The sequence below is a fragment of the Trachemys scripta genome, chromosome 10, assembly GCF_013100865.1.
Source record: "Trachemys scripta elegans isolate TJP31775 chromosome 10, CAS_Tse_1.0, whole genome shotgun sequence".
In the NCBI taxonomy this organism is placed as follows: Eukaryota; Metazoa; Chordata; order Testudines; family Emydidae; genus Trachemys; species Trachemys scripta.
This window is the reverse complement of record NC_048307.1, coordinates 30,756,031-30,781,900: the sequence shown is the minus strand read 5'-3', so window position 1 is coordinate 30,781,900 and position 25,870 is coordinate 30,756,031. Positions and strand designations below refer to the sequence as shown.

The 25,870-nt window shown below is 47.3% G+C and overlaps 1 protein-coding gene across 1 annotated transcript in view; it reads right to left on the bottom strand.

Moving 5' to 3' along the window:
• Window positions 1-1,035: 1,035 nt before the first annotated feature.
• Window positions 1,036-25,870, bottom strand: part of IL20RB (interleukin 20 receptor subunit beta) — a 33,764-nt gene continuing 8,929 nt past the window's right edge. The window contains exons 2-7 of the mRNA XM_034784548.1: window positions 19,877-20,003; window positions 18,364-18,554; window positions 15,226-15,347; window positions 9,689-9,839; window positions 9,213-9,361; window positions 1,036-1,886 (exon numbers count right to left, since the gene is read on the bottom strand). Of these exons, the coding sequence (XP_034640439.1) occupies window positions 1,761-1,886; window positions 9,213-9,361; window positions 9,689-9,839; window positions 15,226-15,347; window positions 18,364-18,554; window positions 19,877-20,003 (866 nt within the window). The 3' untranslated portion in view covers window positions 1,036-1,760. The remainder of the gene's footprint in view (window positions 1,887-9,212; window positions 9,362-9,688; window positions 9,840-15,225; window positions 15,348-18,363; window positions 18,555-19,876; window positions 20,004-25,870) is intronic.

Genomic DNA, 25,870 nt, shown 5'->3' with positions numbered 1-25,870 from the left:
ATCACGTACACTTTGGGTACTAAGATAGCCAATGCCAAGGTACAGGGAACACAGTTCAGAGATGGCGAGTCTGAAGGTAGTAGCTATTGGGGATTTGAGTACTCAGGCACTCAGTACCAAAGCTGTAAGTACCAGGGCACCCAGTGCCAAAATTGGTTCTGAAAAACTGGCACTGACACATGGTCCATACACTCAGTAAGTACTGCTGGCACTCTCTTGGTAAACAATACTGCAGCATCCAAGGAGGTGTATCAGGCTTTTGGCCCTTAGGAAGCTGAGCCCAAAGATGAGTCAGAAGTTTGATGGCACTCGTGTTTTGGCTTCATAGGCACTGGAGAAGATGACTGTGCCTTGTCACCTCCCTGAAATGGTGCTCTTTCCTGCCCCTGTCAGATGACATTGACACCCAGATAGTGACAGATGACTGGGGTCTCTTAGTAGATGTGGCCTAGGAACTTGAGGTAGAATCTTGGCTCACCAGGGCACTAATGGAGAGGGACTCCCCAGATGACTTCAAGACTCTGCCAGTATAAACCTTGCCTTGCAGGTAACAGAGAATCCCAGTTCCTGAGCGCCCCAGAAGTGCCTCCCTGCAGTGTCCAGTCTTTCTTCAGGCCCGCCGACAGCAATTCTGGGTCCCAGGGCAGAACTGTCAATGGGCCCCCGCTAGAGTCCAGTGAGCTGCCGGCTGCGCTGCAGGGCACACTCTTCTGGCCAGGGCTTCAACATGCCCACCCGGCTGCCTTCGCCACCACCGGTACCATCCCACACATGCCTAGGAGCATAGGCGCCGACTTCCAGATTTCCCAGGGGGTGCTCGACCCCCCTCTCCATACTAGGCTCCTTCCCCCAATGTCCCATCCCCGCCCCACCTCTTCCCACCCCTGTTCCGCCCCCTCCCCCAAGGGCGCCCCATATACAACTGGTACCTCCCCATAGTGGGGGGGGGCACAATCTAAAGGGCAGGTCACATGTTTCCCCACCCCAGCCCAGGGCCACCGCACTCTCCCCACCCCATGTTACCTGCGTGGGGGCACTTTGTCCTCCCACTACACCTGCCCCCACCCGGCATGTTCTGCTGCTCTCCCTGGCAGACAGGACAAGTCTGGTTACAAACAAAATAAAACATGCTTTCTAATGACTAGAACATAATCTTTAAAAGTTACATTCTTAATTCTTCTTAACTTGATGTAGGTACCAGCATTCCTAGCCTTTCAGACTAGGGAGATCCAACTTTCACAGACTCCAAGGGTGCTATACCCTTTGTCTCCTCAGTGATGGATCATTAAAATGTCTTTTTGCTCCCCTTCTATTACTCAAAGTCCATTGTCTCAGCCTCAAGAGTCAGGAAGGCTTCCTGGGGTGTAGATTTGGTCCCCCGTTGTGATTGTTAAACAGTCTTCTCCCCCACCTATTTAACTTGATGGCTTTGTTCTTCCATTGTCCTCTGCCTATGACCAAGCTGGTCAGACCGGTAAATACACATTCCTTTATCTAGGGCAGTCTGGTTTTATGGTCTGCCTCCCAAACACATTTTACGAACATATTTCCAGCATACATCTATAATTCTCTGTACTCAACCCACACATACATCAATGATTTTTGTGGGGACCAGTGTGTCACCAGTTTACATATGATACCTTACATGATACCTTTGAGATACCCTGAGTCTGTGGGAGCTGTGTGCAGGCTCCCAGTGCACAATCTGCTAGATCTGTTCATAGATGGTTTTCTACAGGGTTGATTATCTCTGGGCAGCTTTAAAGTGCGTCCTGAATCCACAGTCGGAGGATCTCTTCGGGGGGAATCACATGCACAGCCACGTCACAACATTCAGTCCCCTCACTCCTGCAGTGTATTAGCATCGCAGGGGACTCAGTTACTTTCTGTAAAAACAAAGACATGCAAAGCATCTGGGCAGCCTGTGCTGACGTCGTATTGTCCTGCAGGGGCATTTTGGAGCCAAAAACCCTTTTCTCCCTACATTTTGCTTGCCCTCCAAGGCCCTTCTTGCCTTGTCTGGCATAACTCCCCAGAGCCCCAGCTCTGCAGGGCCCAGCAGCCCCAGAAACTTGCTTTCTTCTCACTCAGCAGGGACCCAGAGAAGCTAGAGGTCATTTAATTAACCTCGGGCCACCCTTGCAGAGTCATTCCCCAAGGTATGGTATCCAATGCTTTCTTCAGTCTTACATGCAGTGTCCGAAGCCACCTGCTTCCTTTGGGAGACAGCTGCAAAGCTTCAGGCTACCAAGAAGCATCTCCTACTAGACAGACGGAGTTATCCTTTTCTTCATAGAATCCCATGTCTCCTGTTGATTCCCTTCAGCCTGTTTGAAGGAATCCCCCCTCCCAGGGGATTATGGCCCTCAGGCAGGGCCGGCTCCAGGCACCAGCTCAGCAAGCAGGTGCTCGGGGCGGTCAAGGAGAAGGGCGGCAAGTCAGGCTCTTCGGCGGCAATTTGGCAGCAGGTCCCTCAGTCCCTCTTGGAGGGAAGGACCTGCTGCCGAATTACCGCTGAAGAAGAAAGTGGCATGGTGGAGCTGCCACCGATGCGATCGCGGCTTTTTTTTTTTTTCCCGCCGCTTGGGGCAGCAAAAACCCTGGAGCCGGCCCTGCCCTCAGGTTATTTGGGGTGGGGTTTTCAAAGGTACCTAAATGACTTGGGGTACACGTGACTGTTACTGGTTTCATCTGCAGTGGGGGGCACCCTGAGCCAGCCTTTCTAAGTAATGTGGGTTTCCCAACTCCAGCAGCCAGCCTGCTCCTGACATGAGGATTACAGACCTGAGCCCTCAACCTGGCCAACAGGGGCAGCAAAAGCAAAGCAGTGGCTCCGGGTAGGATCAGCACCATGGGTATCTGTGCCCTCTGATCCACTCCCTGCGCAAAGCATTTCCCTGTCTGCTGGGGGAGCCTCTATGGCCAAAGTACGGCTATCTAGGGCATGACAGCTGAGGCTGGAACTCCCTAGGGGATAGACTTTAACAGCCTGCAAAGGGGACTACCGGTAGTTTCCAGCCTAGGAAATCCCCCCTCGGGGTAAATGGAGGAAGAACTATCCCTCACTGGCTGATTCTCTCCCTGCAAAGAGAAACACAACAAATGCGGGTGCACAGGAGAGGCAGAACAGGGGAGGATGATGTGCTTGAAAGCAGCTTGTCAGACATTCTTGCCCGTCTAGGGTGCTGAAATCCACAGGCGGTGACTTTTGTTTTTGCCGGCGGGTACTTTTGAAGCGGTGTATGTTTGGGGGGAAGAGGGGAGGCGCTCTGACAGTTTTGGCGGGACGCTATTTTCAGCATATGTATACACTTCTTTCATATTCTAGTTATTGAATGTCTATCACTGGTATCTTCACTATTTTAATAATGATTAAATTATGAGCTACATAATTCCATTATCATGAATTACAGTATATTAAAATCATTGCAATCACCTACAAGCTGTTTTCACTAACGTCCAAGTTTGAACACATGACATCTCACTGTAGCTTTCTGGATGAAACTGTCAGCAATCTTATTTACATCTAGTTCCCTGGTATGGTCTTGCTGCACGTTAAGGACAGCTACATTATTCAGTTGTGTCTGTCCCATTGCTGACTGGAGATAATTTTAAAGTCTTCTGAAGCTGGAGAATGAGTGTTCCGCAGTTCAGGACGATACAGACACAGTGAGAAGGATTCTTATACATTTGCAGTACTCTGGAAACATAGTGCTTCCAGAGTACTGCCAATGACTCCAAGATCTCTTTTTTTGATGGGTAGCAGCTAATTTAGATCCCATCATTTTGTAGGTATAGTTGGGATTATATTTCGTCATGTGCATTACTTTGCATTTAACATTGAATTTCATTTGCCATTTTGTTGCCCAGTCACCCAGTTTTGTGAGATCCCTTTGTAACTCTTGGCAGTCTGTTTTGGACATAACTATCTTGAGTAATTTTATATCATCTGCAAATTTTGCCACCTCACTGTTTACCTCTTTTTCCAGATCATTTATGAATACGTTGAATGGGACTCGTCCCAATACAGACCCACTATTTACCTCTCTCCATTCTGAAAACTGACCATTTATTCCTACCCTTTGTTTTCTATCGTTTAACTGGAGTGCCTGGCAGTACTTTCAAGATCATCCTTAACAAAAGGCTTGTCATTAAATTATCTTAATCACCCTGTCTCTGTTTATAAACAAACTCCCTTCCCCAAGGGCAGAAGCTGGGAGCAGCACAGAACTTATCACATTCCACACCCAAGCTCTGCCCTGTGAGAAGACCTCCAGTATGAAGTTTGGGGGTTGGGGGGGGGGAAGCAAGCGACAGAGGGAGGGGGGATGGAGTGAGCGGGGATGGGGCTTTAGAGAAGGGGTGGGGCAGGGGCAGAGCCTCATGGAAGGGGTGGGGCAAGGGTGTTTGGTTTTGTGCAATTAGAAAGTTGGTAACCCTTTCTTCTTGGTAGTCCATCGATCCGATGATGATAAATTTGTGCAGATCATCAGTTGTTGGTCTTATGGTGTGCCCTCTGATGGCTATACAAGCCAATTCTAGAGGTGCACATTTTGCTGCAGATGGTGCATGGGAAGTTTGCGATCAGTGGATTGTGCGCTGCTGATGCTCTGTGACATCGTTCGCGTGCCTCTTGTAGACGCCGGCAGCGGTCTTCCTCAAAGGCGATGCAGGTATTTCTGACTGTTGCACGCCACTGTGTTCTATTGCTGGTGGCGTCCTCAAGGTCCCTAGGTTTGATACTGCTGTACTGCAGATTGGCTTTTGATGGTGTCCTTGTAACGTTTCCGTGGACGACCTATATGCCGGCTGCCCTGGGAGAGTTCACCATACAGAAGCTGGCGGGGGATTCTGTTGGCATCCATGTGGCTGACATGACCGGTCCAACGTAGCTGTGACTTCATGATCATCATTTCGATGCTTGTCATCTGGGCTCTCTTGAGGACTTCGAGATTGGGCACTTTGTCTTGCCAGCGGATCTTCATGATGTTACGGAGGCAGCGCATGTGAAATGCTTCGAACTGCTTGATGTGACGCCTATATAGTGTCCATGTTTCGCACCCGTACAAAAGAGATGAAAGAACAACAGCTCTGTACACAAGCAGTTTTGTTGACATCCGGATGTTATTGTGATTTAAAACTTTGACACACAGACAGCCAAGTGCCTGGCTTGCTTTGGATATTCGTGCATTGATCTCATTATCCAGTGATCCATCACTGGATATGACACTACCCAGATATTTAAAGTTCTCCACTACTTTCAGCTGAGTGCTGTCGATGGAGATACTCAGGACAGAAGCATTTGATCCAGGTGCAGGTTGATGGAGAACTTCTGTCTTTCCGAGGCTGATAGTTAGTCCGAAAAGTTGTGAGGACTCAGCAAACTTGTTGACAATGTGCTGAAGATCATTTTCAGTGTGAGCCATGAGGGCACAATCGTCAGCAAAGAGTGCCTCAAGAGGGAGTTTCTGCACTGTCTTAGTCTTTGCATTCAGGTGATGGAGGTCAAAAAGTGAACCATCGTGCCCGTATTTCAAGTATATACCTTGGTCCAGATCTTTCACTGCATGGTTAAGGACACATGCAAAGAACAGGTTAAATAGGACAGGAGCGAGAACACATCCTTGTTTCACGCCGTTGGTGATGTTAAAGGGGACTGATGTGGCTCCATCAGACAATACTTCGCCTGTCATGCTATCATGAAAAAGGCGTATAATCTGGACAAATTTTCTTGGGCAGCCAAGTCATGTTAGAATGGTCCAAAGGGCTTCCCTGTTGACGGTATCAAACGCCTTTGTCAGATCTATGAAGACAGCATACAGGTGCATGTTCTGTTCGATGCACTTCTCTTGTATTTGTCTGACAGCAAACACCATGTCGACTGTGCTCCGGCCAGGTCAAAAACCACATTGACTTTCAGGTAGATTTGCCTCAGAAATACTGGCTATTAGGCGGTTCAAGATGATGCAGGCAATGATCTTCCCTCCAACAGAGAGGAGGGATATGTCTCTATAGTTTCCACATTCTGCTTTGCTGCGTTTGTTCTTGAAAAGAGAGACAATAGTAGCATCGCAAAGATTCTGTGGTATGTTTTCATCCTCCCAGATGTTGATAATCACGCTGTGGAACGCTGCTAGTGCTGCTGCTTTATATATCTCTGCTGGTATCCCATCTTTTCCAGGAGCTTTCCCTGAACTCATCTGACTAACAGCTTTCTTAATCTCATCTATAGTGGGCGGAAAGTCAAGATCTGTCAGAGCAGGTTGTTGTGGAATTTCATTAAGGACATTATTATTCACGGTTGATGGTCTATTGAGAAGGTTGCTAAAGTGTTCTCGCCATCTTTCGTTGATGCCTTCTTTATCTTTAATCAGCATTGTGTTGTCTAATGAGAGCAATGGGTGGTCCTTGGTTTAAAAGGTCCATAGACAGTCTTAATAGCACTGAAGAACATCTTAAGTTGTGAGTCTCAGCATAGTGCTCAATTTCTTTGGCTTTGCTCTCCCACCAGTTGTCTTGTATCTGACGGAGGTCTTTCTGTGTTTTGCTCTGAAGGTACTTGAAATGGTCCCGTTTAGAGACTGAGGAGGGGTCATTCTGCCATTCGATAAAGGCTTTTCTCTTTACTTCCAGTGCTGAGCATATTTCTTCTTGGTTCTCATCAAACCAATCCTGATGTGTTCTTTTCTTTGGTCCAAGAGATGTTATTGCTGTGTCAGTCACTATCTGCTTGAACTGGTCCCACTTTTCGGTTACAGTACCGATCAGTTGTCCGGGGGATGTCAATTTGTCATCAAGACTCTTCTGGAATTTGTTGAAACATTGAGCATCCTTCAGTTTGGCTATATTGAAAGTAGGTCGCACATGCTTAGGGCGTTTGTGCCGAGAAGGAATGATATAGAGTTGAAGAGACGTCCTGACTAATCTGTGATCTGTCCAGCACTCTGCGCCTCGCATTACTCTGGTAATCAGTACGTCTCGGATGTCTCGCCTTCTAACAATGGCATAATCTATCAGATGCCACTGTTTGGACCTAGGGTGCATCCATGTCATTTTGTATTTGTCCGCTTGTCAGAAAAGAGTGTTGGTAATGGTCAGGTCATTTTCAGAACAAAGACTCAAAAGAAGTAATCCATTACTGTTCATTTTGCCTACACCATGTGGCCCGATTACTCCTTTCCAGTTCTCGCTGTCAGCCCCAACTCGGGCACTGAAATCTCCAAGTAGGAGTAGATTATCTGTTACAGGTGTGGCCTTGATCAGTCTGTCGAGATCTTCATAGAATTGTTCTTTTGAGCATGTCAGAGCATGTTAAAGTGGGTGCATATGCACTGATGATGGTGATATGACGTTTGGCATTTAGTGGGAAGCGTAGCTTCAGCAATCTTTCACTGATACCCACTGGAAGGTCTGGGAGTTGATGCATCAATAAGGTTTTTATTGCCAGACCAACTCCGTGTATTCTGTCCTCTGTCTCAGTCTTACCCTTCCAGAAGAAGGTGTTACCACCTCCTGGTTCACTCAAGAAATCTTCCCCAGGCAATCTTGTTTCACTTAATGCCGCTATATCGATGTTATAACGGACTAGTTCTTGAGCAATGAGGTCTGTCCTTCTCTCAGGTCTTGCAACAGCTTCTCGATCCATGAGGGTACGAACATTCCATACACCAATGGTAAGTTTTCTCAAATTTTTCTTTTGGTTTCGGCCGCAGATTGGGTTAAACTGCCAGCCGCGGCTTGCTGGCCAGTCGTTGTAGGGCAGGCAATTTTTAGGCCACCTTTTCTAGGACCCTCCCTTACTAGGGTGAGCAGTGCTGTCCTGAAGAGGGCTGCTCAGAGCCTGGGATGCTGCCGGGCAACTCTGCTGCCCCAAGTACAGAGCTGGATGACCACCTATCCACAGGCCGCCTGCGTGCAGGATTGGGACTACGACTCCCAGTGGTAACCTCCACCTGTCGCTTTGCCCCTCCCCCATCGCCGCAGGACTTGGGTAGTATGATGATGATGTTTGGTGATTTGCACAGTAACCCTACACGCGTGATATCTGCAAACCTGCCCTAGGGGCACCACACAGTGTGTTTGTTAGCACGCTTTCCAGCCCAGTACACTTTCCCTGGAGGGACACAACCCAGTGGAGCCCAGCTCTGGTTGCTGCTGGTACTAGTGCAGAGCCCAGGACAGCCAGAAAAAGTGCAGGCCAGGGCTATGTTGCACGTGCCTCCAGCCCAAGGAACCTGCAGCTCATTACCCAGCCATGCAGCAAGAATGGAGGGAAGGGATGAGGCACTCAAATGGGGAGTGTCAAAACAGGAGGAGAAAGGGGGCAACCCCAACAGGGGTTTCTGGGAACAGTCAAACGGGGGGGGGGGCAGGAGCTTGGGGATGACTGGGCTTCTGAGACCGGGTGGAAATAGCCTTCTCCTTCACGCTGGAAGGACTGTTTGGTTTCGAAATACTTTCATACTCCCCTGAATACATAACACTGTTTGCTTTTGCTGCATCGGGCCCTCCACGGCTGTAGCCCTCTGCATGACACTACAGCGGACCGGGCTCTCCGGGAGGCTGAACCCCTCCCCATTGGCCCAAGCGGGAGGGGAGCATGCTCAGGATGCCTGGCTGTCATCTCTCAGCTCAGGGCTCCACTTAGGAAAGCAAAACAGGCCAACATTTCTAACGTAGGGACCCTACGCCGGCCACCCATGTCCATAGGTAGGGGCTTAAACAAGTGGTCTCATTCTGAGAGCTGCTGAGACCCTGCAATTTGAGTCAGTGCTTGGATACCCTAAAAACCAGGCCACTTGCTGAGGTGCCTAAATTGAGGTTTAGGCACTTAGCTTCAGGCAGCTGTGTTTGAAAATGTGCCAATCATTCCCCTCTGGATTTCAGCTCCACTTGGAAGGAGCAACCAGGACCGACTCCAGGCACCAGCTTGACAAGCAGGTGCTTGGGGCGGCCACTCCGGAGAGGGGCGGCACGTCCAGCTATTCGGTGGCAATTCGGCGGACGGTCCCTCACTCCGGCTCGGAGCAAAGGACCTCCCGCCAAATTGCTGCCGCAGATCACGATCGCGGCTTTTTTTTTTTTTTTTGGCTGCTTGGGGCGGCCAAAACCCTGGAGCTGGCCCTGGGAGCAACATCCACTCACTCAATCAGTCTCTTCCTCCCTGTAAATATACAGCATCCCAGGAATAACAAGGAAGACAAAGAAATTACCAGGGTGTCTGGTAGGACAACAACTGGACAGCAGGAATACTGGAAGATTTGACTCATTTTCCAGGCAAGGAAAGGCAGGGCCAAGACACCTACAACAAATCCCACGAAGGACACCAAGGCAGTCGTCATCCATATAGATCTGCCACCATCTAGAGACAAAGGAAGGAAGGAGGACTTCAGCAGAGAGCCTTTGAGGGCAAGCGACACAATTACAGATCCTGAGAGAAATGCAGGGCCTGTCCTTCTCACTGACCCCAACGGGAGCCATGAGGTCCAAAAGAATCAAAAACTACCCAGCCAGCGCAGGGGTGATTCTCCTCCCTCCCCCCAAGGAAACAGTTGCAGCAGGCTTTGTACAGGGCAAGAGACAGCAGGCAGAAGCGAAGAGGAGAGATGCTGGCAGACTGAGCAGCTGCATAGAGAGTCACTGCACCGTGCTTCCTCTGACACTACTGGTGAGGAAATCCGGTCATCACCTGGTCCGCGAACACACTGCGTCTGGCTGAAGTTGCTGCTCCTGTTGATGGCCTCTACGTAGGTCTGGGCTTTCACACAGTACTCAGCTCCTGCCTCCATGGTGTCCAGATGCACCACAGAGCTGATCTCCTTCACAGTCTTCTTGTGCACCTGCCAGAGGCAATGATGAGCACGTCAGAGTCCAGGGCCCAGTGAGAGCAGCAGGCTTGTGGTCAATGCTGGCCTGATTGCAGGCTGTGGGGAGAAAGGGCTGGGGGAGCCAGAGAGGAATGGGGAGAAGGAAGTGGGAACTGAGAAGCCAAGAGATAGAAAGGGAAAATGGAGGGGGAAGTTAGGAGATGGGAAACAGCGCAGCAGAGTGAGACTGGACAGCCACCAGGGTAGAAGGGATGGGATGAAAGGCACTATAAACCAAGGGCAAACAGAGGACTGATTGGAGCGAGTGCCTGTGTCAGGAGGTTGTGAAGGCATCTCCGTGTGCAGGGGGAAGGGAGGGGAGGCCACGGGGCCTAGAGCCCTAGGCAGGTGACCCTGGGTGCAGGGGAAGGCAGGAAGAACTCTGTGACCCCATGCTCCTGCTCGAATGCCACGCCCCTGCCCTGTCTATTAAATGTGTGAGAACTCATTGGCCAGAGCCTGTGGGTGAGAGGAAGAAGCTCTCACACATGGTGAATGAGAGGTACAGGGGAGAGAAGGAATGAAGAGTGGGGGAGAGAGTGCAGTGGCAGACAAACCTCTACTCTGCCCTCCACTCTGGACTAAAGTTCCCTCCACTCCACAGTCTTGGGATCCCCTTACTTTATTTACATCTGAGATGCAGAATTGCAACAGAGGTTAGAGAGACAGTTGTTTCCGCTAAGGGAAGGAGCCTACAGCATTCCATTTTCAGTTGTGTCCCTCATTTCAGGTTTTTGTCACACATTCATCACACTGCTGACAGGCAGGCTTAACATATTTGTTTTGCCTGGAAATTCATTACTTTTTCGTTTTTTTAAAAAAAACTAAGGAATTCCATCATTTGCAACGGTAATGAACCACTGAATGGGTGTGAACCCACAGCACACTGCTATTATTTAAGCTACAGGAGGGACTCTGCTAACTAATAGCAATAGTGGGTTGTTATCTCATGTGTGCCAGCCAGTAGAGGAAGCTGTATAAACACACATTTTGCTAGTTGCTTTTAATTCTGTGAATATTCTAGATGCAACGTGCATGCTCCCAGTGGGCCCTGCTGAGCCTCCTGTGTCATATACATTCAGTCTGCACATAATTACAAACAGGACACAAAATACCTTTCTCTAGGGGAAGGTGCATTGGGCTGGGAGCCAGGACACTTTGTGGTCTAGTCACATCTCCTCTACTAACTATCGTTAATACTTCTCTGTAATACACAGCCCTTATTATAAGTCCTCACATATTCCCATTCTAAGAGGAAGACAAATATTAGCCTCCACACGTTTTAGCAAAGCAATAGTTAACATGGGGCACAAGCTCGTTTCTGGTAGAGCTGTGAACAGAACCCAGGCTTCTAATATGACAGATGTATGTCTCAGCCATTTAGCTACACTGTCTCTGAGAATGATGACTATGCCAAATTATGTGCTTGGGTATTCTGTCTGTAAAATGCAGAACTCCTGCATATGTAAAATGCTGTTTCACTGAGTTACACATCATCCTCTAGTGGCTGGTCCATAGTGGATATGAGGCTTCTCCTGCTACCAGTTAACATAAGTAATCCTTCAGTTCAAGTAGTACGTATCAGTGCTAAGCTGCATGGCTCACAGCCTGCTCATGTTGCATTTAGGGTGTGTGTGGGGGGGAGTTTTATAACTGAACATAAGATTGTTTTTTATTTTATTATTTTAAACCTATGAAGTTATTTATAAAACATTGTGTTGAAAGAAGGTTATTAAGATTGCAAAGTCAGAAGGTAGGAAGTGCCAGACTTAGAGTTGCCCATGCAACCTCAGTCCTGCCAACTTATGTGAATGCATTATGTTTTATTTACATGGGAAAGTTGCTTTGGTTTAATTTAAATTGGGTTTTTAAAATCAACATCGTTAAACTGGTTCAAACCCCTGTGTGGTTGGTTTTATTCCTGTTTAAATCAAGTACCTTTGCTTAAATGAGTCCTAATTAATTTAAGATAAACTGAAATAAGTCTGATGTAAACCAAAGTCAGTACATCCACACATAGGTTTGCAAGGGATTAAATTAGTTTAAAACCCTACCTGTAGTTAAATGGGTATAGCTTTGCCATGTAGACAAAGCCACAATCTTCAATATAGTATTTTTTCCACAGGACCCCTGCATCATTCAGTGCACAGGAGGGGCCTGCTCTGGAGATGAATCAGGGATGTGTAGTAAAAGGAGGTTGGGAAGGAGATAGGGAAATGTTACTGCCATTATACAAGGCACTGGTGAGACCTCATCTGGAATACTGTGCACACTTCTGACCCCCCCATGTTTAAGAAAGATGAATTCAGACTGGAAGAGGTACAGAGAAGGGTTATTAGAATGATCAGAGAGGAACGGAGAACCTACTTTACCTACTTTACACTTGCATCTGAAGAAGTGAGGTTCTTACCCATGAAAGCTTATGCTCCCAATACTTCTGTTAGTCTTAAAGGTGCCACAGGACCCTCTGTTGCTTTTTACAGATTCAGACTAACACGGCTACCCCTCTGATACTTTACAAGAGGAGACTTAAAGATCTTGGCTTGTTTAGCCTAACTAAATGAAGACTGTGCTCTCTATAAATAAAACAGAGGGAGAGGAATTAAGGGCCAATGTTGGCACAAGAACAAATGGATATGAACTGGTGATCAAAAAGTTTAGGCTTGAAAATAAAAGAAGGTTTTTAGCCATTAGAGGAGTGAAGTTCTGGAACAGCCTTCCAAGGGGAGCAGTGGGGGCAAAAAATGTAACTTGTTTTCAGACTGAGTTTGCTAAGTTTACGGAGGGAATGGTATGATGAGGTCGCCTACAATGGCATGTGGCCCACCTGCAACTGCTATTAGCAAATATCGCCATTGGCTGAAGATGGGAGAGGGAGGGTTCCGAGTTACTAGAGACAGTTCTTTCCCAGGGATCTGTCTGGTGGGTCTTGCCCACACGCTCTGAGTAACTGATCATCATCTTTGGGATCGGGAAGGAATTTTCCACAGGTCAGATTCGCAGAGACCCTCAGGGGTTTTCACCTTCCTCTGCACCATGGGGCAAGGGTCACTTGCTGGTTTAAACTAGAGTAAAGAGTGGTTTCTCTGTAACTTGAAGTCTTCAAACCATGATTTGAGGACTTCAGCAGTTCAGCCAGAGGTTGAGGTCTATCACAGGAGTGGGTTAGTGAGGTTCTGTGGCCTGCAATGGGCAGGATGTCAGACTAGATCAGTGGTTTTCAAACTGTGGATCGCGAGCCAGTACTGGGTCGCAGAATGTAAGGCACTGGGTCGTGGCGGCTCTGGTCAGCACCGCCGAACAGGCTGTTAAAAGTCCCAGCAGTGGTGCTGCCCGGCTAAGGCAGGCTAGTTCCAAACTTGTTCTGACACTACGCAGTTCTGGCTCCTAGGCGGGGGGGCCAGAGGGCCCCACATGCTGCCCCTGCCCCAAGCACCGGCTCTGCATTCCCATTGGCCGGTTCCCGGCCAATGGGCGCTGGGGGGCGGGGCTGGGGGCGAGAGCCTTGCGCAGCTGCTTGCGCACCTCCGCCTAGGAGCCAGACCTGCTGCTGGCTGTTTCCAGGGCGCAGCACGGTCCGTGGTGCCAGGACAGGTGGGAAGCTTGCCTCTGCATCCCGGCTGCACCGCTGACCGGGAACGCCAGATGTAAGCCCGTGCCCCAATCCTGCACCCCAATCCCCTGTCCCAGCCCTTTGCCTCCCTCAAACCTGGAGCCCTTTCCTGCAGCCCAAACCCCTCATCCCTGACCCCACCCCAGAGCCTGTACTCCCACCCCAGAGCCCTGACCCCTTCCCACACCCCAAGCCCCTGCCCCAGCCCTGAGCCCCCTCCCACACCCTGAACCCCTCATTCCTGGCCCCACCCCAGAGCCCGCACCCCAACCCTGAGCCCCTCCCACACCCCGAACCCCTCATCCCCAGCTCTGTTGGGTTGTGGGCATCAACAATTTTCTTCAACTAGGTCACCAGAAAAAAAGTTTGAAAACCACTGGACTAGATGATCATAATGGTCCCTTCTGGCCTTAAAGTCTGTGTCTAAGTGGGTGTGTTTCCAGTGGGGTCCTGCAGGGATCAGTCCTTGGCCTTACACTAGCCAACATTTTTAACAGTGACCTGGAAGAAAACAAAGTCATCACTGATGAAGTTTGCAGATGAGACAAAAATTGGCAGAGTGGTAAATAATGACGAGGACAGGTCACTAATTCAGAGCAATCTGGATCGCTTGGTAAGCTAGACGCAAGCAAACAATATATGTTTTAATATGGCTAAATGTGAATGTGTACATCTAGGGACACAGAATGCTGGCCATATGTACAGGATAGGGGGGACTCTACCCTGGAAAACAGTGACCCTGAAAGAGATTTGAGGGTGATTTTGGGTAGTCAGCTGAATATGAGCTCCCAGTGTGACACTGTGGCCAAAAGGGCTAATGCAATCCTGAGATGCATGAACAGGGGAATCTGGAGAGGTTATTTTACTTCTGTGTTTGGCTCTGGCATGACCGTTGCTGGAATACTGCATCCAGCTCTGACATCCACAAATCAAGAAGGATGTTGATAAATTGAAGAGGATTCAGAGAAGAGCCACGAGAATGATTAGACGGTTAGAAAAAATGCCTTATAGTGATAGACTCAAGCAGCTCTATCTACTTAGCTTAAAGAGAAGATTAAGGAGTGACTTGAAAGAGTTTAAGTTTTTATTTAGGGAACAAATATTTTATAACGGGTCCTTCAATCTAGCAGAGAAAAATATAATACAACCCAACGGCTGGAGGAAGATGAAGCTAGACAAATTAGGACTGGAAAAAAAGGCGTAAGTTTGATAGTGAGGGTAATTAACTATTGGAACAATTTACCAAGGGTCTTGGTGGATTCTCCATCACTAAATCAGGTTTAGATGTTTTTCTAAAAAGATCTGCTCTAGGCATTATTTTGGGGCAGTTCTCTGGCCTGTGTTATGCAGGAGGTCAGACTAGATGAAAGCAATGTCTTTTCCAGCCTGGGAATCTATGAACCACGGCCTGTCCAGGCAAGGAGCAGGTCAATCAGACCTGGCAGAAGGGCAGACATCTTGACTCTGTGGTTATTTTAATTATAATTCTGCAATGTGCTTAAACTTAGAGATTTGCTCTGTGACTTCCTGCATGAGAAGTGAAACACAAAATGGCAGCTGCCTTGGACAGGGACTTTCTTTCCAGTTACATACACCATAATAAGCTTATGATCGTAGCTGCTACATGCTATAGCAGGGGACTAGAGAGAGCAGAGGGATGCTGTGCTTAGAAAAATATCCCATGTGCTTTCATTCTAAGCCATGCAGTGCTCTCCAGTCTCACCTGAGAGCAAGGGCAAAACTCACCCTTTCCTGGCCCTTCCTCCAATAGAATATGTGGAATTGAAAGGCTGGCCCCAGGTCTTCCAGCTTCACCAGTAAGTGATACCCGTCTGCAGAGACTTCCATCACAGGTGGGGTGAGGAAAGCTATCAACACAGAAGCAGCACTATTACCACCACCAAAGGCAACCCTGAAACCCCCCTTCCCAGACTGGTAGAGAGGCAGGAAATGCTCCCTTTTGTGACTCCCCTTGAACTGCATTGGCAGCCAATTGCTTCACTGAGGCGGTTTCCCTTGATCTTCCTCCCTCTCTACCCTGCTTTGTTTCTAAAGATAGTAGCAGCCCCTTGGGCCAGGGTGGATTTTATTCTATCAGGTTGAGGCATTTAGCAATAGCTGAGTTGCACAAACTTGAAATTTTTTCTGTGTGGGGGAGGAACTGTTTTGTTTGAAGGCCCCATCCAAGCAATAACAACCAGGTAGGGCAGAGGGTGCTGAGAAACCAGACCAGACTGGTTCTTCTGGGCAAGGGGTGCTAACTCTGTCCAAAGGCCCATAACACACGCTTTGAAACTCCTTTCTCTGATATTGGTTTCTATTGGCCTGATTTTCCAAAGTGCTGAACCCTGCAGCTCCCATTGAGGTGTGGGGATTGTGGGTGGAAATCAGGCAGTCTGTTTCCTGCATACACTAGTTGATTTTTATTCTTGCAGCTTTGTGTGTAACACTGCTGTAAATGACTCTTGTTTCATGGCTATTGTGATAATCAAGGCTTGCTACAGTTGGGCAGTGCAGAGATGACCTTTGAGTTGCCGTTGCACACACACATTCCCTGCAACTTGCACCCTGAGGTGAGCCACCAGTAATTTCTGGATATGTGTTAATATTAATTAATAAGTTGATAAATAGGATGAAATTCAATAAGGACAAATGCAAAGTACTACACCATGACGAGGGCCTCCCACCTCTTGTGAGTGCCTCCTGTCAGCTGGGTGTGAATCTGCACTCTTTCTCTGCTCACAGTGCCCCCTGTCGGCAATTACTCTCCAGCTAAGCCACACATAGTCTAAATGTATGAAGGAACTCCTGCTGGGGTAACAGTCCAACAAATGGTTGGCCTTCTCTGAGGTCTTCAGCCCTGTCTCCAGGGCCACCCGGGGGCGGGGAGGGGAGCAAGTGGGGTAATTTGCCCCGGGCCCCACAGGGGCCCCCATGAGAATATAGTAGTCTATAGTATTGCAATTTTTTTTTATGGAAGGGGCCCCCAAAATTGCTTTGCCCCAGGCCCCCTGAATCCTCTGGGCAGCCCTGCCTGTCTCTGGGCCTGTTTATACTCTAGCCCCTTTCTCAGGCTCCAAAAAGAAACTTGTGCCCTTCTCAGGGCTTTGGCCGCTTCACCAGTGGGGAGAGCCAGTCCCACCCCCTACTCTGGGTCCCAACTCAGAGACCCTACAAGTAGCAGCCACGTGCTGTTTTCTTTACTAGTTGCTACTGCTGCATTCCCTGGACTGCTTCCCACTCTGTCCCATCACTTTCTTGGGTTCTCTGTCCGAGCAGGGTCTCTTCCAGGCCTCCTTGCCTGGAGAGCTTCCAGTCCTATCCCAGCTGGAGCAGGCTTTCTCCCCAGTTTCTTTACCTGTGGAGTCTTACAGCCTTCATAGAATATCAGGGTTGGAAGGGACCTCAGAAGGTCATTCCAACTTTCTGCTCAAAGCAGGGCCAATCCCCAGGCAGATTTTTGCCCCAGATTCCTAAATGGCCCCTTCAAGGATTGAACTCACAACCCTGGGTTTAGCAGGCCAATGCTCAAACCACTGAGCTATTCCCCATCCTTCCACTCCTTCATCCTTCTGGTCCACAACAGCAATGACCTGCTCAGCCGCTGAAGCTCCTTTTAACTGAGCCTGCTGGGCTCTGATTAGCTGCTTCCCTGCAGCCTCTCTAGGCAGGACTGGTGAACCCACCTTCACTGCTCCTTTCCTAGGGCAGGGTGGGGTAGGACCGCGAGGCCTCCAGCATGTTACATCCCGTCACATACACATAGGAAGGAATAATCAAGTGCACAAATACAAAATAGGAAATGACTGCCTAGGAAGGAGTATTGCAAAGAAGGATCAGGGATTACAGTGGACAGGGCCGGCTCCAGGCACTAGCATAGCAAGCAGGTGCCTGGGGCGGCCAATGAAGAGGGGGGCGGCAAAAATGCTAGAGTTGGCCCTGACAGTGGATCACAAACTAAACATGCGCCAACAATGTAATACTGTTTCAAATAAAACGAACATCATTCTGGGATGTATTAGCAGGAGTATAGTAAAAAAAACATGAGAAGTAATTCTTCTGCTCTACTCAGCACCAATAAGGCCTCAGCTGGAGTACTGTGTCCAGTTCTGGGCACCGCACTTTGGGAAAGATGTGGACAAATTGCAGGAAGTCCAGAGGAGAGCAAAACAAAACAAAAAACAACCTCCCCCCTCTCCCCCCCCCCCCCAAAAAAAAAAGATTAAAGGTCTAGAAAACATGATCTACAAGGAAAGATTAAAAAATTGGGTTTGGGTAGTGTGGAGAAGAGAAGACTGAGGGTGGACATAAGCCAAGTACGTAAAAGGTTGTTATAAAGAGAAGGGTGATAAACTGTTCTCCTTAACCACTGAGAACAGGACAAGAAGTAATGGGTGAAAATAGCAGCAAGGGAGATTTAGGTTGGACATGAGGTAAAACTTCCTGACAGTAAGGGTTTTTAAGAACAGGTTTGACAAACACCTGTCAGAGATGGTCTAGGCCTGTATCAGTGAAGGGGACAGAACAAGATGACCTATCGAGGTCCCGTCCAGTCCTACATTTCTATGATTCTAAGATTATTACTTTTTAAGGAATTTAATTTTAAAATAACATTTATTGACATGAACTGATTTAAGAATTAAAAGTGAATTGAAGTGATCACTAGTAAATAAAAAGTATCTATTTTGTTATGTATGAGTAATGAGATATTAATATGCAAATATTCACTAACAGAACTGCAACTTATTATTTACTCCCTGTACTTACAGTGTGAATTGATCTGCTGTTTCAACATCAATGAAAACATTTTTTTTTAAATGAACACATTTTATGTTGCTTATTCCCGGTGGTGATGTAACTGTCAGGAGGAGGCAGAGAGCTTACTCGTTATGCGATTGAAGAGAACTTTTAGTGTGCTCCACTTTGAACCCCGAGAACCTAGGTTTGCCCTCACACGTAGGTTATAGGGCACGGTGGCAGAGATGTCCTCTGTGACATTGCACTGAGTCACAATGATGAGCGAACACTCGCTGATGGGTATCCAGATCTCATTGGCATAATCTCTTTCATACTCCCTGGGGAAAGCAAAGAAAAGCACAAAGACAACACAGGATAAAATAACACACCTCTATCCCCACCCCTTAACCATCACATATCCTCTAAGGACTCTACTCAGAATCAGCTTCACCTAGGTACAGAAATCTACTCCAGGTTTTTCTTCTTTGTTACCAGAAGCGCATGTAGGGTGACATCCACCATTTGCAGAGGGAGAGCATACAGCCACAAGCACAAGGCACATTTGAGAACTTAAGTGGAGTTTAAATGGCTTGCAGGCCATGTGCTGGGCTCTGCCCTGGGGGAATTTCACCCTGGGAGACATGTCTAAGCTTGAATTTTTAGGCATGTTTTAATTTACATGATCACAAATTCTGGTGCAGACACGACACTAATGGACCACTTGATGATTGCCCGGTTCTGTTCATTCTCTTTGAAGCATCTGGCATTGGCCACTGTAGGAAGACAGGATACTGGGCTAGATGGATATTGGTCTTACCCACTATCACCACTCTTATGTTTGTAGCTAGTCATGCAGCTTAGGGTTAAAAACACAACTAGAAACAAATGTTTGTGCCCTGTCTACAATAGAATTCACAATATTATGAATTAATATTTGTTAAACTAAAAATTCAAGTGCAGACAAACTCGGATGGAGTCAGATGCCCAACCCTCCTACCACACAACCTGAGACTGTTTGCCATCAGAAGGGACCCCTGGGGCTGGCATAATGGCAGTGAATGGAGGCAATACGGGTGTGTCTCAGCCTCCCTTATTCTTCAGTGTATATGTGAGAGAGCTGTTTGAGAAAACCCCTCCTTGGAGTGAATGAGAAAGCTGGAGTGAATAAACTCAGTGATGCAGCCGCAGTGACTATGCAGATGTCTTTAGCATTACAAATTCTTTTTAGCAAGGTGACTGAATATTCTATTGACTTTGTTTCTTCAGAACCCTCCTATATATTTCCCCAAATAATCTACCGGCTGGGAAAAAAAATCACTTGTATGTTTCTCTGTTCCCTCCCCCGCTTTGTCTGTTGCCTGTCTTCCTAGATTGTGAGCTCTTTGGGGCAGAGACTTTGTCTCCATAGTGCTGTGGAAAGCGCCTAGCCCATAGTGGGCACTGCTGTGATCCAAATAACACACAATTAATGATAAAGGCCTGGGCTGCAGGCAGGCTCCTCATGAGGCCAACAACATTTTCCCACTTCTGCATTATTATTGATGGGACTGTCACATTTCTCCCGCATCAGTGTGCATAGACCTATGTATGCCATGTGCAGGGGATCCAGGGCTTTTGTCTAACTAGCATCCAGAGAGGGGAGAAAAAACAGGCGAGTTACCCCTGAAACTCAACGGAGTATCTCACAGTTTCTCCAGGGACCGTCACTGGACTCCAGGTCAGGAAGTGCTTCATGTTGGTGGACAGGATGGAGATATTCTGAGGGGCTGGTAGCAGGGCTTCTTCGTCTAGGATTCCACCAAAGAGAGAAACAACTAGTTGTGACCATTAGCTAAATGAATAACACAGTTTGGAAGGACACGCTTCAACGCTGAAGCTTCACAATATGCTTCATTGTTTCACTTCAGCACTGCCACTGGAGCTCAGAATTAGCATATAGGTTGAAATTATAATTGAAGATAGAATGATAAAGTACCTAGCTGTTTGTAATATGACAGGGACTCAGACCAGCATGACTTGTGTAAAGGAAAATCATGCCTCTCCACTACATTAGAGTTGTTTGAAGAGGTCAATAAAATAGTGGATAAAACTGGACCTTTTAGAAAGGCATCCAATCTAGAATGAGCAACTCCAAGTGATGGAGAACCCATCACATCCCTCGGTAAGTTGCTCCAATGGTTAATTCCCCTTGCTGCCTTATTTCCAGTCTGAATTTGTTTGGCTTCAGCTTCCAGCCATTGGGTCTTGTCCTGCCTTTTTCTGCTAGATTAAAGATCCCTCTAGTATCAGATATCTTCCCCTTAATCATCTTTTGGAGAAACTTAATAGGCAAAGCGTCTTAAGCCTCTTACTGGGCGGGAGGTTTTCCAAACTTCAGATAAATACTATAGCTCTTTTCTGAGCCCCTTCCAATTTTTCAAATGTGGACATGGGACCTGCATGCAGTATTCCAGGCATGGTCCCACGTGTGCCATATGCAAGGGTCTTACTGTTGTCTCACCACTCCCTCATAGTATGAGATGGCAGTTCAGCAGCTCTGGCCCACTGTCCTTCTCTGGGTGTCAGGGATGTGGAATGATGATGACTTGGCCTTCTGGCCAGCTCACATTATAGGTTCTCCCCTTCCAGGTATTGATTGCCAGGATCCACGGACTAGAATTCTGAGAGCTTGGGGTAGCGGATATTCCCACAGTGTCACCATGTAGCCCTGCAACCAGGGAGCACTGTGGGGAGTAGGTGCTGTAGGACATACTGCCAAAGGGACCCAGACTGATGACAGTACCCTGAGGTCCTCTGATTAGCCAAGCACCCTATTTAACCCTCCAGGGTGGCCCAGGAAGTTTTTTGGGCAATCACATAGACTGCTGCAACGTCAGACCTCACCCGGTGTCCTGATCTCTGGTCTCCGATCCCAGCCTGTCTCTTGCCTCCTGACTCCAGCCTGGTACTACCTCTGATCTTGGGTCTTCAACTATTGCCTGACTCTGACCCCGATTCCTGCCTCCTGATTCCAGCCTGGTACTACCTCTCATCTCTGGTCTCTGATCCCAGCCTGACTCAGACCCTGACTTTTGCTTATTGAATCTATTGGCCTTGCTGGAGCCCTAAACATAACTAACAGTGTGAACCAAAGGCTATGAAACAGAATTAGGGCTGGCTTTGGCACAATAGTAACACACCAAATAACCAAGTAACCACATTCCTGACCGGTGAGGACAGTACAACAACATTCAGAGTTCTCAAGTAACCACGTAAACAAATTCCCAAGAGGTAGCACAGGAACACACTGACCCATCATAAGATAAGGAGGAGAATGACAGGATAATGGATGAGGTTGTTTTGTACAAACTAGCAGGTACAAGGTATAAGGGCAGAGGTGAAAGTAAGCCGGTCCGGACCGGCTTCCCCAGGCTGGCGATTTAAAGGGCCCGGGGCTCCCTGCAGCAGCCAGAGCCCTTGGCCTTTTAAATCCGCACGGGAGCCCTGCCGCCGCTACCCTGGGGGCTCTGGCAGCGGGACTTGGGCAGCAATTTAAAGTGCCCGCGGTTCCCCACCACTGGAGCCCCAGGCCCTTTAAATCGCTGCCTGAGCCCAGCTGCCAGAGCTCCGGGGTAGCGGCAGCAGGGCTCCATCGATGATTTAAAGGGCCCGGAGCGCCGCTGCGGTAGTGGCGGCCAGAGCCCCGGGCACTTTAAAGCACCCCTGAGCTCCGGGGCTCCCAGCCACCTCTGCAGCTGGTAGCTCAAGGGTCATTTAAAGGCCCCGGGGCTCCCAGCCACAGCCGGAGCCCTGGGGCCTTTAAATCTTGATGTATAGGTCCCGCCTCTTCTGGTTGAAGCCACACCTCTTCCAGTTGAGGCCACGCCCCTGCTCAGGACTCTGGCGTACTGGTAAGTCCTTTAACTTATTTTCACCCCTGTATAAGGGTGGTGACTAACAATGTAATACATAAGTTGTGTGTATCAATGTATAAAAGGAGAAGTCATTGGAGGGGCATCTTTGTATCAACCAAGGGGACAGCATTCTGTTATGTTGACTGAGCCTTTACCTTGTCACGGGCGTACATGTGTTAGTGTCCCCATAACTCATTGGACAGGGCACTAGTACCCTGCTTTGCGGACAATAAACCTGGCCGGGCACCTTTGCCAGCAAACTGAGCCTGTGGTCTTTCTTTTTGAATAACATCGGGGTCTGCTGAATCAACATGCTGCACTCTTTGTGAGAGCAGCTAACACCGGAGCTCCAAGAATAGCAGCACTAGCAGCATTAACAACTGTGCAGCACCAGCAATGCTCTGTAACACTAACAAAAGAACCCAGCACTAGTGATTCCGCCAATCCCTGTTCACCAACTACTGTAGCTGTGACCACTAGGCCAACCTGTCTATGGCTCGGTCTCTTTCACTGCTGTCCCAAACAAAGAATGTCTGTCAGAATACTGTCAATCAACACATCTTCCACCCGCCTTGGGCTTCTTTTTTGCCTTATTCTTCTTCCAAAGTGGTGGCTTGCAGGGCTTCCCCCTTCCCACCAGAACTCGAAAACCAGACAAAAATACAAACTAAGTAACTTCTGCACACCTCTGACTTGAGCTTTTGGTCCATCTCCAGTTCTCTGCTCTTCTACTGAACGCTGAGCCAAAGGGCTGCCTCCCTGGCCTTGCCCTTTTCCCATAGCCCACCTCAGGAGCTAGCTGCACTCCTGTAGCTTTCCCACAGTTCTCCCTCTGCCTGGCTTCTAGCAGACCCTTCCCACAGAGAGGGCGTTCCAGACCACCTCGCTCCTGGGTCTCCTCCTCCCACCTGCTCTGAACTCCAACTCCTCCCTGAGCCTGACACATCCTCCAGGTATAATAACAGGGGGAGGGCAAACAGACCTCTCAGGCTTTAGTTAACCCCTTCTCAGTTGATGCAGGGTTTATATACACCATCATCACAAGTGGTAACACCATCTCCCTGCTCCTAACCAATAGTCCCCTGTTTATCTACCCGAGGATTATTTTAGCCCTCTTTGCCATCACATCATGGGAGATCATGTTCAGTCAGATTCCACCAGGATCCCTGATCCTTTTAAGAGTCTCTGCTTTCTAGGGTACAGTCCCCTGTCCTGTGACCTATGTTTTTGGGTCCTAGACATATGACCTTGCATATAACTGTATTGAAGCATGTTATTCAAGTGAGCCCATTTTACCATGCAATCTAGATTGTACTGTATAACTGATCTGTCCCCTTCATTATTTGCCACTCCACCAAGTTTTGTGTGATGTGCAAACTTCACCAATAATGATTTTATATTTCCTCCCAGATCAGTGATAATCATATTGAATACCATTGAGCCAAGAACAGATTCTTATAGAACCTCACTGCCCCTATTTGTTGATAAGTCCCCCTTTACGTTACTTTTGGGGACCTGTTAGTTGGACACTTTAATCTATTTAACATGGGCTACATTGATTTTGCTCAGAGATAATATTTTAATCAAGATGTCATGTGGTACTAAGTCAAACATCTTACATAGGTAGGTCTAGTTATATCATGTCAATACCACCTTTATCAACTTCATCGCAAACCAATGTCAAGTTTGTTTAACAAGACCTATTTTCCGTACAAATCTGTTGAATAGGATTAACCATATGACAATTCTTTATTAACTAAGTCTTGTGTCAGAGCTTCCATGGTTTTATCTGGGACTGACATCAGGCCCACTGGCCTACTTATCTGGGTCACTGTTTACCCTTTTTTAAATATTGGCCCAGCATTAGCTTTTTTCCAGTCTGCTGGAACTTCCTCAGTTTCCAAAATTTGTTAAAAATCAATATCAATAGTTCAGAGGGCTCCTTGGCCAATTCTTTTAAAATGTCTGGGTTCAAGCTGATTTTAAAATGTATGACTTAAGCGGTTGCTGCTTAATAACCTCTGCAATTACTGCTGGAATGTCAAGTATTTAATTGTCTCTGTACTCTGTGAATATGGCATTGTGCTTTTTCCAAATACAGAACAGAAATATTTACTGAACACTTCTGCCTTTTCTGCATCATCAACAATTTTACCATCCTTCCCTAGTGGCACTTGAGGGTTCAATTTCCAGATCCAAGATCCTGAATCACAGCTGATGGGGCCCTGGGATGCATACTCCTCAGGATTGGGTAGGCAGGATCCTTCCTCGACATGATGAAGCTAATGGGAAACAGCTGTCTTCCCTGCCTAACCTGAATTAATCAGAACAGACCAAGCTATCTACTTGGGATCTCCTGAAGTAATCTGGAAGGAAGGAAGAGAATTTCAACTTTGCTCTTCAGAGAGGAGCCCAGAGGACACTGATGCTTTGCACCACTACTCCTTGTTATAAGTTGGATAGTTGAAGACAAGGTTTAGCTACTGTGACACACAGAAGTTTCTCATTCTTACTGTACTTCACGTAGTTTTATATAACTAATTAAATCAGTCTTGAAAATGTAAAAGTCTGTTTGCCCTTAGCAAGTAACTTTTTTTAATAGACAAGTAAAATATTAGTTTTTAATTACAATTACTGCCATTGGAAGGGTGGATTAGAACATCTGAGCCTAGGATGACACATTTTTATTACAATTTTGGAAGATTTAATTCAATAGGCACAAAAGAAAGCTTCTGGTTCTGATGTACTTGTTCAAACTGGTGTGAATAAATCAACTGAGGTAGATGATATTTACTTGCCTAAGAATATTTAACTGCAATTCCGAAAAACACTAACAGAAAAAGCATGTGTGGGATACAGGTTGTCTCAATTATCATTCAATACCTAATCCACTGGAGCAAACTCCTCTCATAACTGGGCTTGAACAAATAAGGTAAATGAAGCAACACTCCTTTTCTGTCAGAAACTAGTTGTGAAACCCTCTGTAGTAGCTGGTCTACACAGAGAACAGTAGTCTGCTGCTGCTACTAGTTACCCCAGGGGTTCTCAAACTGGGGGTTGTGACCCTCAGGGGGTCACAGGGTTATCACATGAGGGGTTGCGAGCTGTCAGCCTCCACCCCAAACCAAGCTTCACTCCAGCATTTATAATAATGTTAGATATAAAAAAGAAAGTTTTTAATTCATAAGGGGGGTCGCACTCAGAGGCTTGCTGTGTGAAAGGGGTCACCAATACAAAAGTTTGAGAACCACTGAGTTACCCCATTAGCTCAAAGGGCAGAGACCTGTGCAGTGGATCTAAATGATGAGCCCTGAATTTCTGTATGATGGAATTTGTTTTTCGGTTTGCTTCTTAAAATAATTTAGGAAATTATATACAAAACTGTGTTAAATGAATGTTAAGGTTGCAAAGTCAAGCACTCAAAAATCAGGAAATGACTGTGTTAGTTTAACCATATGACTTTAGTTTGGCTCCCTTACGTGTCTGCATTATGATACAGTCTCTAATTACATCAGCACATGCTATTTTTTCCACACTAGCTCTGTCTCATTCAGCACACAGGATGGATGCTGCTCAAGGACTGAATCAGGTGCTGTTAAATGCTCCAGCATCTTTCATTCTGGCATTTCCTAACTTTTGAGTACTTGACTTTGCAACCTTAATGTTCTTTTAATGTAGGTTTTTTTTTTATGTAAAGAGCAGTTATGAATTCTATCGTTAGGTTGCCAGTCATTTCCATTATAATAATTTGGCTTACAGCA